The sequence below is a fragment of the Sparus aurata genome, chromosome 2, assembly GCF_900880675.1.
Source record: "Sparus aurata chromosome 2, fSpaAur1.1, whole genome shotgun sequence".
Classification (NCBI taxonomy): domain Eukaryota; kingdom Metazoa; phylum Chordata; class Actinopteri; order Spariformes; family Sparidae; genus Sparus; species Sparus aurata.
The window spans coordinates 29,039,517-29,056,319 of NC_044188.1; the positions used below are offsets into that span (position 1 = coordinate 29,039,517).

At 38.9% G+C, this 16,803-nt stretch overlaps 1 protein-coding gene across 3 annotated transcripts in view; it reads left to right on the plus strand.

Moving 5' to 3' along the window:
* Nucleotides 1-958: 958 nt before the first annotated feature.
* Nucleotides 959-16,803, plus strand: part of LOC115573592 (chloride channel protein 2-like) — a 33,909-nt gene continuing 18,064 nt past the window's right edge. Inside the window, exons 1-6 of one of the 3 annotated variants that reach the window (XM_030404434.1) lie at nucleotides 959-1,535; nucleotides 3,201-3,391; nucleotides 4,695-4,806; nucleotides 6,296-6,366; nucleotides 6,878-6,952; nucleotides 9,232-9,264. In XM_030404434.1, the coding sequence (XP_030260294.1) occupies nucleotides 1,205-1,535; nucleotides 3,201-3,391; nucleotides 4,695-4,806; nucleotides 6,296-6,366; nucleotides 6,878-6,952; nucleotides 9,232-9,264 (813 nt within the window). In that variant the 5' untranslated portion in view covers nucleotides 959-1,204. The remainder of the gene's footprint in view (nucleotides 1,536-3,200; nucleotides 3,392-4,694; nucleotides 4,807-6,295; nucleotides 6,367-6,877; nucleotides 6,953-9,231; nucleotides 9,265-16,803) is intronic. The other 2 variants (XM_030404443.1, XM_030404449.1) reach the window with 2 other exon arrangements.

Genomic DNA, 16,803 nt, shown 5'->3' on the forward strand with positions numbered 1-16,803 from the left:
CCTCCTCATCTGTAACGAACTAGCCATGGAGATAGCTTTGTACTATGATTGTAAGACATTTCAGAGGATATGGCAAACAAAACCAGTCAAGGTAAATGGAATTTAATTTGTGATGATCACAGCTGCAAGATGTCTGTCCTGAAATTGCTCTGGAAAACCCACAGATCTCACTGAAGACTTTTAATTACTGTGACTATTTCTTCTGTCAAAAGTGACAAAATGAAGGCTGTTGACTGCAAAGTCATTTTCAAGGGCCACAAACACATTTCCAATCAACCCCACTGAATTGAGTTGGAAGCAAATATGTCTATACCTAGGTAGATAAACCCTGTTTGCATGGCTTGATACCCAGCACAGCAGCACAGCTACAGTAGGGTTCAGAAGTCTTAGAATGGATGTTCAATGGGGTTGAGGCCATGCTGAAAGTTGACTTTCAGTAGGCTGTGTTGTAGCGCAGTATTCTGTTGGTACCATTCCCTGGTGCTATATACAGGCTTTTTTTTAATAGAGGATCATTGCGCTCTGTTTAATTCAAGTGGAGAAGGGGGAGGATGGTCATCAAATTAACTTTGTATTTCAAGAGAGGTCAGTGCATTGAGTTGTCACCACAACAAGGAGCAGTGGCTTGGCCGGTTTCTGCGTCCTGGCACAGCTATGGGGCTTGGCAGCGGAATCCATCGAGCGGCTGCTGTCATGTTTGCAGGTTTTGGCAAGCTTGGGCAGGAAGAGAGAGCTGAGTGTTTATGACTAGTGTACCGGGGCGTACGATTCTGCTGAGGCAAGATCTGCTCACACAATGTCACCCACTTCCCCCTACTGTACACATGGCCATGGCGTCACTGTCGCCAACATCCGAGTGACGTGTCAACAGTTGTACCGTGTTATTGGACTGACCGGTCAGCTGGAGGAAGGGATGCGCTGTCAGCATGGAATATGAAGGAGAGTGCGTTGTTACAGATCTGTGCTGGGCAACATTTATGACAACTAAACTGAACAAGCTAGAAGAACAGTTCTGTAAATTTAGTGGCATGATTTGCCATTACAAAAGTTTTCATTACAAAAATTATATTAGATTAAAAAAATTAGCAGTGTGTATGTTTAGATTATTTAGGGAAATGTTATTTGGATCTGTTATGGATTCATCTTCTTCTTCTCACAATTTTTTTCTCAGCTTATCTCTATTCCTTATCTCTGTAAGCACCTGATGAATTCTCAGTCCAGCGCTCAGTTGGTAGAGTGTGTGTCCCATGTACAGAGGCCATTCCCTTGCTGCAGCAGCCCATGGTTTATGTCCCCCCCAACCCCCCCAGCTTTGAGAGAGAAGTGTCCTGCCCAAAAAACACGCACCTCCCAAAAGAAAATAATGGAAAAATGCATCATTTTCCCTTTTTCTCTTCTCAGGAAGTACAACATTCGTGTGGAGGACATCATGGTGCGGGACGTGCGGTACATCACACTCAACTGCTGCTACAGAGATCTGCAAAACGTCCTGCTGACGGGCCACCTCAAGACTCTGGCACTTGTGGAATCAGCTGGTGAGACGCACACAAACAAACACGCACACATAAAATGGAGAGAGGGAGAAGCCTTACTAATTAATTCTAAGAACTTTAGAAATTAAAGATTTTTATACACAGAGTAACTAATTGACTTACTTTTCCTTGTTGTATTATAAATAATATACAGTTTATATACAGTATGTAATCTGATAGATAATATGCAGTACAGCACATACACACTCCAGTTCCATCATGACTAATGCAGAAAGTTTACCAATGCCATCTCATCACGATGCATATCACGATTTTGATTCAGATGTGCAATTTTTTCTGTATTCCTGCACATGCAGGAAAAAATAAATGTACTTGTATCTACATTAAAATAAACAACTCAGCTGATTTTTCTGGTGTTTCTAAATGTTTAAAATGTTATGTATACTTTCTTTCTTAACATCATCAAGTATCAACTGTTTATTGAAAGTGTTGGTTTAGATGGTGGTATAATTTTAAACTTCCCAGGACATATTTAAACATCTTTACACAATCATAATCAGCAAATCAGTCTGTCTGTCTTATGGATTCTTTAAAAATTCACAGGAACTTTGTCTTAGACCTCTAATACTTGTGATTTTGTCAGAGCTTACATTCAGGCATCATTTGCACTGCATGGACTGTAAATGTAAATGACTCGGAGGAATCCAAACAGTGCTGGCTCGTGTCCTCTTGCAAGATTAAATCAAAGTATTGAGTATGCTAAACAAACTTGGGGAAATGCCCTGCCTCCCTTGCCATTTCATCAAGCTAATAATTTATAGACCAGTCATCAACTTTCATCAGATATTTGAAGGGCAGCATTTATGCCCCAACCAAAAACTTTAACACTCCCTAGCAAGCAGCAGTAGCCTTGATTGTGTTACAGTTAGAAGAAGTAGATAATAATGTATTATACTAAGTCCCTGGCAAACAGTGTGAAAACAACAGCATGTAACAATACAAAGATCATATCACACATGTGAATACAGTGTGTTGTTTGATGAGATATTGATGTCAGTGTTCAATGTTGCTGATGTTGTTCGACTGAGCATCCCTTCAGTCCGTACCTTAAACAAACTCCAGCGACCTTGGTGGCTTGCTCATTAGGGTGATTGATTGATTGACAAACTTGTCAGGGTACAGCTTGCTGACGGTGCTGCACTTGCTGTCTCACTGAAGTGCAAATTTGGTATTCCAGCATTGTCTCAATTATTCAATCGTGCAGGAACAATTAGCTGCGGCATTTAACCAAATACATAATCAGCACGTACTGTCACAAAGGCAATTACTTAAAGCAAGCAAGGTGCCACCCACCCACCCACCCGCCTGCACACACACACACACACACACACACACACTCACTCACTCACTCACTCACTTCCGCTAGTTATTACACATTCACTGCATTCTGGGCTCTTGTTATGTAACTCAGCTGAGCTCTCCGCAGTGCTGCAACATGTGTTTGGAATCTCCTGCAGTCTGCTCACTCTTCCCTCCCCAAACAAGTTTTTGCTGTCTCTTGTCACCCTCCGTGTCCTTTTCTGTTTTCTTCCTTTTGTTCCTTCATTTTTCTCACTTTCCTCATCTTCTTTCTTCTGTTTACTGCTCTCCACCCTTTCTGCTCTTCTTCCTCTCACCTCCTTCCTTTATCTGTTTCTCCTCTCCCAGAGTCAATGATCCTGTTGGGCTCCATCGAGCGTGCCCAGCTCCAGTCGCTGCTCTCCCAACAGCTCGGTCGCCCCAAGCGGCTAGAGTACATCAGGGAACGAGCCGTCGCGGAGAAGAAACGCCTGTCAGTCATGTCAAACCCAGGCAGCGACGATGGCAGCCAGCGGGTCAGTCAGGAGGTCCGCTTCCAGGTCAGAGGTCACTGCGGGTGGAGAGAGGAAGTGTGGTGTAATGGAAACACTTAATTATCTTTAACAAGTTGCCTATAAAGCAAAATGAAAGATTGGCTAGGCAAGTGAACTGGAAACTGGGCTGACATTAGCTGACAAAGATGTTTCTAGCCAGTCAAAGCCTTCCAGTTCCCATTTTGTATATTTGGATATGATCAACAATATTGATAATATTGCTTTTGTGTCAGACTAAAGCACAGCTGCATTGTTACCTTGAGCAATAAGGTCACTATGACTCAAAGGAAAGGAGTACCACCTCCATAGACACAAACCATTAATTGACAAATGAGATTTTGAATGATTTTAAAGTAAAAGTCCATGTTCTAAAGTGAGTAAACTGAGTGCAAGGGACATTTCAGGGTCTGTTTCTGAGTCGTTTAACTGTTCTGTACTCAAAGAGAAGGATGGTGAGAACTTGGAATTCATTGTGTTTGTCAACTCAGAGCACTATTAACATGTTTCATTAAGCCATATATAACAGTAATATGGAAATTGTGAGTTTTCTGTGTGAAACAAAGACGGTCACAGTTTAAGGTAGATGCCTAAACTGGTGCCAGGTCCTGCACTATAGTGCTTAAAATCTAGCATTATTAAAACCTATATTAGATATAAAAAAAAAAAATGTCTACATTACTCTTTCGTCTGTTTGCAGTGAGTGGCTGAGTAGAAAGCCCTAAGGCATTGATGTGTGAATTGGAAGAAGGTTTGTGTGTGTGTGTGTGTGTATGTGGAAACAATGTTATAATACTAAATAAAAGACAAAACCGAAGACTGTGGGAACAGAAACTCCAATATTAAATTAAAGACTATATCAGCCCAGTATTTTAGAAATATTAATGAACAACAGCTTCACTGAATAACAGCTGGATCCATTTCTAACTAGTCTCACACAAGCATTTGATCTGTGAAACCTTTTATGACTAAAACCAAAATGTTCCCTAACTTCAGACAGGCATTAGCATGACCCAGCAAAAATGTTTTGTAAGTACCAGCATGGAAGAGTCATTGAATTCAAGTAATCTTACATCAAGGCTCTCACTGGTTTCTTCTCTTTTTGAGGGTTTTCTTCTTTGCTGTTTCCCCCTATTGATTTGCCTCCATCTCATCACTCCGAAGAACTACATCCATTTGTCTAATGAGTCCACAGAAAGAGAGAGAATGGGGTTGAGCTGTTAAGTAGGATTGGGGCTACGCAGTTTTGAACGTTGTTTCTCATCCGTGTGTGTGTGCGTGTGCGTGTGCGCCTGTGTGTGTGTGTGTGTAGATCTCGACTGAGGAGTCAACCTTCAGTCCTGTTCGTCCCGTTGCTCTGAAGCCCCTCAAACCAGCACTGAAGAGATCCTCTGTGGTAGAGCGACCCACCGAGATCCCTACCAGTAAGAAACACACCATTACAGCAACATTATCACACACACACACACCCACACACACCACAGAGAGACTAGATAGATGAGGCAATCAAAAAGGAAAAGAAGAGGAGATTCAATAGATCCAGAAGGAGTGTCTTTAATGACCTCTCTGTCTCTTAACAACTCACATAACACTAATGGCACCTCACTGTCTCTCTCTCTCTCTCTCTCTCTATCACTCCCATCTCTCTATTCTTCTCTTAAATGAAGAAGAAACTATTTAGGCCTGACTGACAACAACTGTCTTGATTTAAACAAAAAAAAGCATTAAGACCTCGCCCTGCTCAACACAGTGTACACCTTACAGTTGCATTCAAAACGTCATTTTGTGTAATTCATTGATGACTATACCATAATGAATAATGGTAGAATAAGTGGCTCCGCCCCTCCCAGCTACGCCCGCCCATCCCCACACAACACAAGACAAAGCAGTGCGACACATGCAGAATTTTTTGCTAAAAGTTGAACGTTTTCATCTCGCACAAATGAGGTGACTTTCACATATTTGCGTAATTTGTACGGTGTCATTTGTCTAGTCTTTCGTCTATTCACGTCTTTGCATCAACTTTGTATGTAATCGTGATGTGCAGTGTGCTAATGGGAATGTCATTGGTTTTACGAGTGTTTATTTGTAAATCATAATGCTAGTGAACTTTGTATTTTGATATTCATGGACCACTATGGATGGCTTAACCAGATTTTATGGCGATCCATCCATAATTGTTAAGATATTCAATTAAAAAGCCACCAAAGTCAAAGGAATTCATCCTCTGGGGACCATGAATGTCTGCACAAAATGTCATGGCCATCCACCTTACACTAGGAGAGTTAGTCGAATGTCATGTGTTGTTGCACAGTTTCCTCCTGGGCTGTGACAGACAGGTTTTGCTGTGTAGCAATGATAGTTTCTTCTCCAAGTAAATACTGAATTTTATTTTGGTCTGTGTCAAACACTTGGCAGGGGAGTTTCTGTGAAGATTCTTGTGTCCTTCTGGCTGCACTGTAGCAGGACATGTTGACCTGCCTCTGCTTGTTTGCAGAACAGATACTGTCTGTTTTCACTGGTTTGTGCCCATTAAGGTCAGGTGGTTACTTAGTCTTCCTTTTTTTTGTGTGTATCTTTTTCAGTCTATGGTCACTCAGTGTCCAGATAATCTGTCTGTTCAGCCCTGATTGAAGTTAACAGATGTCCCTTGGTTTAGAAATGTCTCCATAAGCTATTACTTGGTCGGTCCCTATCAATCCCATCTTGGTTTTTCTCTTGATTCATCCACAAGGCCCATATGTGACAGATTTTTTGCAGATGGCACAGCAGTTGTTGTAATGTTTCTTTAGATGCAACCAGTAGGATAAGGTCTGCAAACAGAAGGCACATAATTATAGTATCTAACAGACGGAGACCAAAGATATCTGCTTGTTTTTATTGTTTTTGCATCTCTTTCTGTCTTTCTTTCAGGCCCACAAGATAATTCGGGCATTGCTTTAAAGAACCTGTTCTGCGCCAGTCCAGAGACAGAAGGCCTGGAGGTGAGACAGCCGTGTCCTTGTGTGCACCCAATAACAACACCACCATCACACATTCCATGAAATTAACACACACACACACACACACACACACACACACACACACACACACACACACAAACACACATCCTCACATCCTGTTGTTCACACATTCTGTGCACCCACAAAGTCTTATGCTATCTCTCACATACAGTCCTTCACGCTCTCCAGTACAGTACCTCCCACACAAATAGACATATACAGATATACACACACACACACACAGCATCTCAGCCTCAACATAAAAGATTTTTCACTTCATCTCAGCCTTGCATCCTGCAAAGTCATAGAAAAAAAATCTTCACTCCTGCACCTGCAAATGGTTTGTTTCACCTAAAAAAGATTCCAATTATATATTTTTTTTTCAGCATTGCAGTGAAGTCATAACAAATTGGCGTTGCAAGTTTTTTTGCAAAGTCAAACTTAGGTTGAGGTTGTTGATAACGTTGTTTGCTTGTCTCTGGTTACCTGGAAGAAAAACAACAACTTGGAGAGCCCCACGTCTCCTGAGCACAGGAGGCCCTCCAAACGAGTCCGGATATCCGTTGTGGTAAGAGCCACCGATTTGGGCTACCCAAATGCGTGGAATCCGCCCAACAACAGGTTCATCAGCCAATCAACTGATTGTCACCCTGCCATTTCATTCCAGGGCTAATCCCGAACTGCCGATGGACTGTGATCTGGGCCAGGCTCAGCCTAAAGCCCGTCTGTGTCATCGTGCTAAAAAGTGTTGAACACCCTCCTTCTTGTACAGCCTATAACCCCGCCTTCTGACCTGTCACTTCTGTAGTTGCTTATGTGATTGGCAAAAGCTAGGATCCATTCAGTTTAACCTGTTCTCATTGGTCCGATGGTCAGTCGGGGTTATAAAAACACTTGCCAACTAAAATACCACTACTGCCAATTGGCAATGCCAAATGTGCATCATATGCTTTCATAGAATTAAATCATGCTTCTCTTAATGATCTATAAAAGATGCTGTAGGAGAAAATAATGCACAGTACTACCAGACAATCACACGTTTTCAATGGGATTTTCTCAATTTTCTACAAAGAAAACGTCTCTAACTTTTAACTATTGCTAGAGGACTTTTTAATGTGTAGTGTTTAATTTATATTTAAGTCCATTTTAATAGTGTACCAACCTTTTACGATTAGAAGAGGCAGAATTAAAACATTTATGCGAATGATAAAACCAATTGTAAGTGACAAATGTAGTTATTGTACTTAAATCGCTTTGTATAAAAGCGTCGTAAAGCGTCTGCTAAATGCCCTAAATGTAAACCAAAAGTGTATGCCTGACCCAGTTGGTAACCATTTATGGAGACCCAATGTGCTCAGAATTTAAAAAGTACTTTAACACCCCCTAAAAAGTCTTATTTTCGTTGGTCCTGAGTGTATTGATTTTCGATAGTTATCTACTTTTTCAACTAGTACATCTTGACATACCTATTCGTATTGATATATGAATAGACAATGTCACCACTTAATTTAAAAAAAAGAAGAATTTCTTAAACACCACTTATTTTTACTATAACGTTATTTATATCATCCTGTTCTTATTTATTTTTTTGGTCTGTTGTAGTCTGTATTAATGTCACAACAGCGTTTTTTTTTAATGTCAATTGTATAAACTGTTAAACTCACTACTGAACTTAAATGTTAAAGTAGACTTCATAAAGTGGTTGAGCGTCATTGTAAAATTACTAATCAGGTTCTTGAAATTAAGCTGGACCAAATGTAGTTTCATAATAATGAGCCTTAAAGCTATATTTGATTATTTTACAATATAATGGTTGCATTATAACTTTTGACTGTGTTTTTTTTTATATTTCAGACTATTTTTTTTTTCGCATTGTTTAGACATAAGAATTGACTATCAGGACCAAAAAATGTGTCCTTCTTTTTTAATATAGCCCGTTTAATAGATTTAAAAAAAAATAAGCTGTTATTTCCGAGCCATCATTCTTTCAGTTTGATTGTTCATACATTTTAAAGTGGGTTATATAGTCCTGTTAAATATAGCTTCTCTCAAGCTGCCCTCTTTTTATCAGTCTTCTGGTAAATTAGGTCAAATTACTCTCCTTTTAAAATGAAGATGTGGTTAAATTGTAGTCAAGTGGACTACAAGGAAGAGGCTGTTCAACCAAGCATGCCGTGCCGTCCATCATCAGCCTTGTCACCTGAGACGTCCAATCAGTGACAGCCTCCCAGAGCAGGCCTCCGCTTGTTTCTGGAGTGACTAAAATCCCATCGCATTTGTCGTCATTGATGAAAAAAAACGTGGTTTTCTGTGTGTTTAATGTGCAGGAGGGTTGGGCGGGGGGTTGGGCGTGTTGGGGCGAGTTCCTCCGTGCATGCAGCGTTAAATATCCAGATAGGAGCATCATATCTCTTCATTAGGTGCAGGCTGGTATTTGAATGACAGCATTCCAGCAACAGCTCGGATGAAATGATGATGCATGAGAAGTCCCAGAAGGTATTGGAAAATATCACCACAAACTGGGATGTAGCCTGCTGTCCAATTACCAGTGAGCACATACGCTCCAGCAGCGATGCATGTCAATCAATGAAACAAGTGTCTGATTGTAAATTGAGAAAAATGATTCCACGATACAAGAACATCCAGCGTTGCATGAAAAATTATCAGACATTGATTTCTGAAAATCAAACACCATTACGTATTACATAATCATGCATTCAGACAAAGCACATTCACATATTTGATCTTTGTCCATTCATCAGCATCAGTGATTCTTTCTTAATCTATCAAGTCAAATCATCATGAGATTATTTTTCTCATCCCATATAATGTCATTCCATTCACTAGGAGCCACCAGCCATCTTAAAGAGCTTCCACGGGGTGAGCATGCTATCCACAAATCTCCCTAATATTTACTTTTACTTCCAGTATGAAGGCTCAAGGACAGATACGATTTATAACGTGCTTACTAACACACACAGTGGAACTTTTAATCACATTTCAAACTGTTTAAAGTCACAGCTATTAAAAGCTGCATGTTTCTGATTCATTGCGACTCGACCACCCAGACATTAAAGAAACAGAAGTTTTGATACTTGTCTTAAAGGTGTGTTCACAAAACACTTCCACATACAAAAGTTTCACGGAAGTTGAAATAATCCTTCTTGGGAATATCTAAAATCAAAATAACCCCAAAAGTGTGTTCTTTAGTTCTGAAGCTATATTAAGCAAGATCTGTGGCACTGATTTTTTTTATGCGGGATCAAATAACTTCTAGGTGTGAAAGAATTGTATGAATACTACCCAGAACCAGAACTAGTGTAGTTAATTTTTGAAAATGATAGATGCTTCATCCTGGTAAAATTTTACATGATGTTTTTAATTTGATTACTGTAACCACTAAGCAACAGCTATTTAAATGAAAGCATGTTGCCAAGTTTCCCTGGAGTCTCTCTGATGTTCAGGACGCATTTAAATCTGATCCTGTAATCAATAAGCGATTGCTGAGGCTTAGAATATACATACACAGACTCACAAAAATGCTGAAATTTAGCTCAGAAGCGAGTTGGCGTGGAATGACCCTTAGACAAATCATGCGATTTATGTATCCACCATGTATCATCACCGGCGTTACTGTGGTGGCAGCTCAGTGTCTGCTGACAGCGGGAGCAGCATAGGTAGTTGGATTAAAGATGTTGTGATGTGACAGTGACCCCCGATTACTGATTTAGGTACTTTTATATGGATGGCAGTCCTAACGTTATTCAGATTTCTTTTTGTAAAGTACAGGCCTCAGTGAATTAAACATATGTTTTGTACAAATAGTGCATTCACCAGATTTAATTGGCTTTCCAGAAGAGCAGAAACAGACAGTGTTGAAAAGTCTGGTAATTCAGTGATGGCAATTCCAACGAGTTAGTGGCCAGTGAGATGGGAGACCTTCAGTGAACTATATACCAAAGCTAAACTGTTAGGTTAAACCACAGAATGTAATTGAAATGTACAGTTTTTCCCCCAGTATCACGTCAATGTAAATATAATACAAGAACACACTAAACTATCCCTTTTAATGCTCAGTCATTGTTGTGTCAGTGTAACTTTATTAGAACTATTAATGATATATACTTTAGCAGCTCCATTAGTTTCACATGTCAATGACAATTATTTTAGTCTGTACACATTTTCAGTCATTCACAAGCACAGAGCGGTGCTAGATCATTCTTCACTTATCGCTCAAAGGCCTGCGTGTAAACTCCTGGTACACAGCTGCAAAGTTACCCCATGAAATCTTAATTTTATTCATTATTAAAGAAAAACACTGATGAGACTGTGTTCTGAACTCACACGCTGCTCCTGTCAAATTTGTCCAGTGGATCTCAAAGGGCTCTCAACCCCAACACCACATCCAGCATTATTTTTTTTATTTATTGAACTGACCAGTCTCGGCTATGAAATGGCGTAAGAAAATGTTCCCAAAATTCAGCACTTTGGTTCCATAATACAATCCACGCTGCCCAGTTTCCCAATAGAAGTCAGACTCGCCTTGAGCAACTCAATGAAAAGTTCAAAATTAGGAACAGAGGAGACGCGCTGGGAGTGTTTTATCATTTGGTGGCGTAAAATATGGGCCCTCAGGAGCGTATTTCACACCATGACAACACAGTGCTCATGTTGAGTTGTGTGGCAGCATAAGACCACTGAGGCTGTGTGAAACCGGAGGGAACTTTACTTTGAGGTGATTGACGAAACACATTGCTTCAACTGTAGTAATGAAAAAGATTCATCAGAAATTGTACTAGTTTCACACATTTGCAGCAAGAGTACTGCTTATTACATGGTCTGTCTGTTTTTGAGGTAGTTTCTGAGCAATAACGCAGCATGTTTGCACTTGTCAGTTCAGAATCTCATTGATTGTCCCGATGGGGTGCCGCATTAAAGGCCAGAATATTAAAAAACTTTCAAAACCTGTAACTGTTACACCATCGTTTTCATTTGAATGAAATTCAAAATGGATAAACATCTTATTATTGATTGATTCACCACAGCATGTGGCACTGTTCGAGCAACATAACATGTATTATTAGGGCTATTAATCACTAGGTACCTTACAGTGGGGCTATAAGGACATTCAAAAGTTGCATGGGGGAGACTAATATTACATGGGGAACTCATGTGTAACAATTGCAGTCGTCGTTTGAGCTCTGAACCCTTAAATCCACTAGTCCTTTGTGGTGCTTCAGAACTGCATTGCTAATTACCAAACAGGTTCCAACAAACATAGAGTTTATCTAAAAGGATCCATTTGAGAGATTACTTTTTACTTTTTTTTTTGTTCCCTGCAACTTTTCCTTCCTCAGTAAACTGTAGGTTGAATATTATTTCAGCAGCAGTGGACATTATTAATGAGAGCTACTATGTGAGAGCAAATTCAGTCAGGGAGTGAAATGAAATCCAGAAAGTCTAATAGAAAGATGCAGTCACATCCGTGACATTTCTGTCTTTGAACAGGCTCAATCTAAACTTCCCAGGACAACAGCACTACTTACTGCTGATCTATGTTAATGTAACCTTTAATTCGACTTCAGAGATACTTGGAGAATTTGTTGGTAGATCGGAGAAAAAACAGACATTTGTTAAGTTTGAATATCGCACATAAAACATAGAAACTGGGTTTACCCAATAGTTTTCTTTTATTCAAATAAGGTCTGTGGCTATGAACAGCTCTGTGTAATTGAAATAGAATTTAATTTACTGGTGATTTTGCCATTTTGCCAATTTTATAAGAGTGATTGTAGACATACAGACTGGAAACATGAGAAAAGAGGAAGTGGGCTGTGAAGAGCACTATAGGTGCAGACCTGAATCAAATCATGGACCATTTTAAGCCAAATGTATATGTATATATATATATATATATATATATATATATATATATATATATATATATATATATATATATATATATATATATTATATATAAATATTATATATATAGATAGATATATATATATATATATATATATATACATATATATATATAGATATATATATATATATATTATATATATATATTATATATATATATATATATATATATATATATATATATATATATACATATACATATACTAATTGTTAGACAGTTAACTAATTGTTAACTGTCTAACCTCGATGTCGAAGGGACCTGCCCTGTGAGTGAGTGTCACGACTTCCTGTATCTGGCCCTTCAAATTAAAAGCCCTCCAGCCTTTTATACACAGGCCAGCTGCCAGTCACATAGATTTTGACTTAATTTTGACAAGATACGGCTCCAAATTTTTTTTTTTCTTTTCCTGCAACCAATCGACCAATGAAATTTTGGTCAGCTAATGAGTTTTTGGTCTTTTTGGTATTTGGGGACAGCCCTAGTAAACAGTTGCACAATAAAGATCGGCATCAGTACAAATTATTTCCGAGGATAAAATCTGTGTTTTTTGTGTGATTGTGGGCTTCTGTACTTGCAACAGAAGTCATATCCCTAATTTAGGCATGACTAACGGACCTAAGGGAACACATTTATAATGGCGAATTAATATACCCCCTTTTTTATGGATGTGTTTGACTTTATGCCTTACCTCTACATTTTTATAGTGTTTGAAACCAGTCAAGTTTCCAGTGGCCCTTTGCTGCCACTGCTGGCCGTAATTTAAAAACAGTGATTGGTTAAGTGCACCCATAAGCAGCATATTGTATGGTCAGTGCTGAGACAGATGGTGCGTTATTAGCGCCATGAAGTTTCAGATGTGTTAAGTGGGCCTGGAAGCATGTTAGTCATTATTGCCTTGCAGTGAGCTAATTAGTAATGAACCCCTGTAGCACTTGGTGTGTGTGTGTGTGCGCGCGCGCATTTACAGTACACTAAGCCTGTGGGCTTGTTTCCCCTGTCATCAGGAGTTATTATTAACATTCAACAGTGTATAAGTGCACGTGGCAGATTGCGGTGCTGATTACAGCATTGTTATGAATCAGTCGAGGCTCCACAGGCCCTCCGAGCAGGAATATAGACGAACGTATTTAGCAATTTTTCTCCAAAGACTTCTGAGTTACACCCCCGCAGCAGAAGAGAAATCAAGTTATTACTTCTGCCCTCCCTTTCTTTCAGCTCCACTCGCACAGTTCTTCTTTGTTTCTGTATCTGGTTTAATCTCTGCAGCTCTGCTTCATGTTCTTCGTCCATCTTTACTACTTTTACTCCCGTTTCAGTATCTTTGTCATATGTCGTTCCCGTAACCCCCCCCCCCCCGATCCCTTTTTCTCAGTCCATCTAAGGCTGTGAAATATTGATGGAGGGTAAATGACATCAGTAGTCTGTTTCAAAGAAATGATGCCGCCCAGCCTCCCAGTCTCTCCTGGCTGTTTTTCTCATTATTTTTCCCCCACTCTTGCGTCTTTGTAATGCCTCCATGCTTTATTTATGATGGCTCATGGGCCTTTTTCTTTCTTTCTTTTTTTTTTTTGCATTGCTCCTCTCTCCCTTTATTTCTTTGAGGTTCTTTTGTTTCTTTAGATTGACAGTGAATATGTGTCATTCTTTCTTTCTTGATGGATTTACATGGAAACACACATTCCTTCTTTTTTTTTAAGTCTGCATATTTTCAACTGTCCATCTTTGACAGCTCTCAAAGAAAATCACTCTGGTGTCTCCATTTTGTAAAGAATTTTTAGGAAATGTTAAAGAAAGGGATAAACGACTTGAGAGAAATTATTTGATATTTCCAGTTTTCGCAGGTGGAATAAAAAGCAGAATTGCACATACTTTTTGTTGTGTTTATCCAACGGAATTATAAATAATAATTGGAGATTTTCACAATTATCCGTGATGGCGGAGACAATAAGATAAGTTGTTGTGACATCTGGAGCCTCCAACTGCCAAAGCCAATGACACACAGTTCAGTGTTTCTGACATCCAGCTGCACAGAATTTAGGGACATTCTGTTATACATTGCTAATATGCAATTAAGAGGGAAAGGCAGTGTCCTTTTCTCTATTGTTCGGAACATAGCACAGATACTGTATGTCATAGTCATCAGCATAAAGATGAAAGATGATATTTTGGATTTGCATAAACCGCTCACAAAATGAGTCAGTTGTAGCATGATACATGCCACAGAAGTGTTTACTATGTAGGGATTTACACCGCACAAACTAGACCCTTCAATAAGTTGTTACTGTGTATTCACAGATAAAACATGTGACCTGACAGTTGATCAAAATGCTGTTTGATAATGGTGGGAAATACTGACAAAATAAAACATAATGCCAACAACTTGAATAAATTACCAAATTAGGTCATTACAATTGGATATTTCCGATTTGTATAACATATGAAATATTATAATACTGTATTATAATATAATGAATAATATTAATACAATAGTTTCTAAAACATATTTTTTAAAGTTACATTACACCTTGTGATGCCACCATGAGTATAGTTCATTTTTTATATACGTCATTTAAGGGAACTTTGGGTCTGAGTACCATTTTGCATTTTAAAAAAACATTGGCATTTTGTGCAATGTGGCATCCCCCCAAACTAAGTGCTAGTTTTTACAGTGCAACCAGGTTTATTTAAACTGGCTAGTAGTAACTTGGTCTGGGCACACGAAGTGTGTGTGTGTGTGTGTGTGTGTGTGTGTGTGGTCTTTCAAGCCAACACAAAAGATCCAGCACTACAGATTGGACTCCAGGCCTGCCTTTTACAGTCAAAAAGGAAGTAATGATTAACAATTTAATTACGTAGTTCTGAGTAATGATGGATTTCAACAAGTGGCAGATGAAACGGGCGACTAAAGGTCTCAGTATTATGATGATCTGGAAGAGAATCCAGTAGAGGGCACTTTTTTGGGAACCATATGGCAAGAAAAGGGAATTTTCAAATAGGCTGTCCATTATTAAAATCATTAGGGTCAAGTGTTCGCACTTTCATAATAGGTTCAATGAAAGCAAGTTATACGTTGTAGAACAAAGACACTAATTCCATTAAAATTGTCCTTCAGGTATAGGTGACAGTGATAGGACAATATTCAGGGGACAGGATGAAGTTTTCATTTCCTGAATAATTTCAGACAACAGAGAGATGGAGACACAAGAGAGAGGGTGAACTTAAGAGTGTGGCATACTGACTATTTCAATTTCAGATACTTTCAGGAAGAGTCATTTGTCATGGGTTTGAGAGCATCAATAGAAGGACTTACAAAATGAAACTTTTGGTGGTTTTCACTCAGATATTCTCATGTTTTTTATACCAAAAGAAAAAAAAAAAGGCTGGACACTGCTGCAGCATAGTGGATCATTAACTAACAATTAACTACCCACAACTTTTCCAGAATCTTTTGCAGCTACTTCACAGCCCCTGTTTTTGTTCACACCCCTGTGGTTTGAACAAAGTCGTTAATGATGACTTTCAATATTGTGTTACAGCATCTACAACCAATCAGATTCACAGATAAGGTACCAATAACCTTTTAAAGCAATGAGCAAAGTGAGCATCAGCAGCAAAGGAAATTAGCACCTAATTGCTTGTACATTAGTGATAAATAACATTGTCGCAATGTTTCCTTGTTGCACTTTTGCACTGTGTGGCACAGGCAGAAGTTAAAGAAATAACAGACATTACTATACAGAGCTTAAACATGAGAGATGAGCTTGAAAGCGCCTTTTGTCATCCCTGTACCAATTGAAACAGCTCTTCAGAGGGCAGACTGGAAGATCCTAATGATAACGATGAGGGAATACACCCACATCCAGACAGACTGCTGCTAACAGGCACTTCAGAGCATCAGAGTCTCATCAATAAAAGTGTCTGTTTGTGTTGAGATCATCTGTGTAGATTGAGGACATTTTTAAAACAGAAATGATCACAAATCGTACGTGCATATTTCAATAAAATCACGTTTCTTACTATAAAATGGTACGGCAGCAATTATTTTACTCGCCCAATGTATCAGTTGGACTCAAGTATGAATATGGTCAAAGAGTGGTACATGTCATGCAGAGAACTCCCAAGGAACTCCGATTTCTGTCTGCACCATTAGAGTAACGGAATTTAGTTTGTGCGTATCAAAGCGTTTGAAAAATTTGAAAGTAATTTTTCTTTTCAGAAAAATGTGTTCACTGCTAACAATAAGTCAAGACGTTCAAGGTCCCCAGCGAATGAATTCAAGTGGCATTTATGGTTTCCTGTAACTATCATATTGTCATGAATTTTACTAATTGGATGATTGCAGTTCAAATTTGTGCAGACTTTTATTTATACTTATAACTTTACAAATGTAGTTTACAAATTGTTTACAAATTGCTTTGACAATCAAGCAAAAGCAGTGAACTCCAGCAGGAAGACAGTATTAGAAAATAAACAGTCAACAGTCAGACCAAACA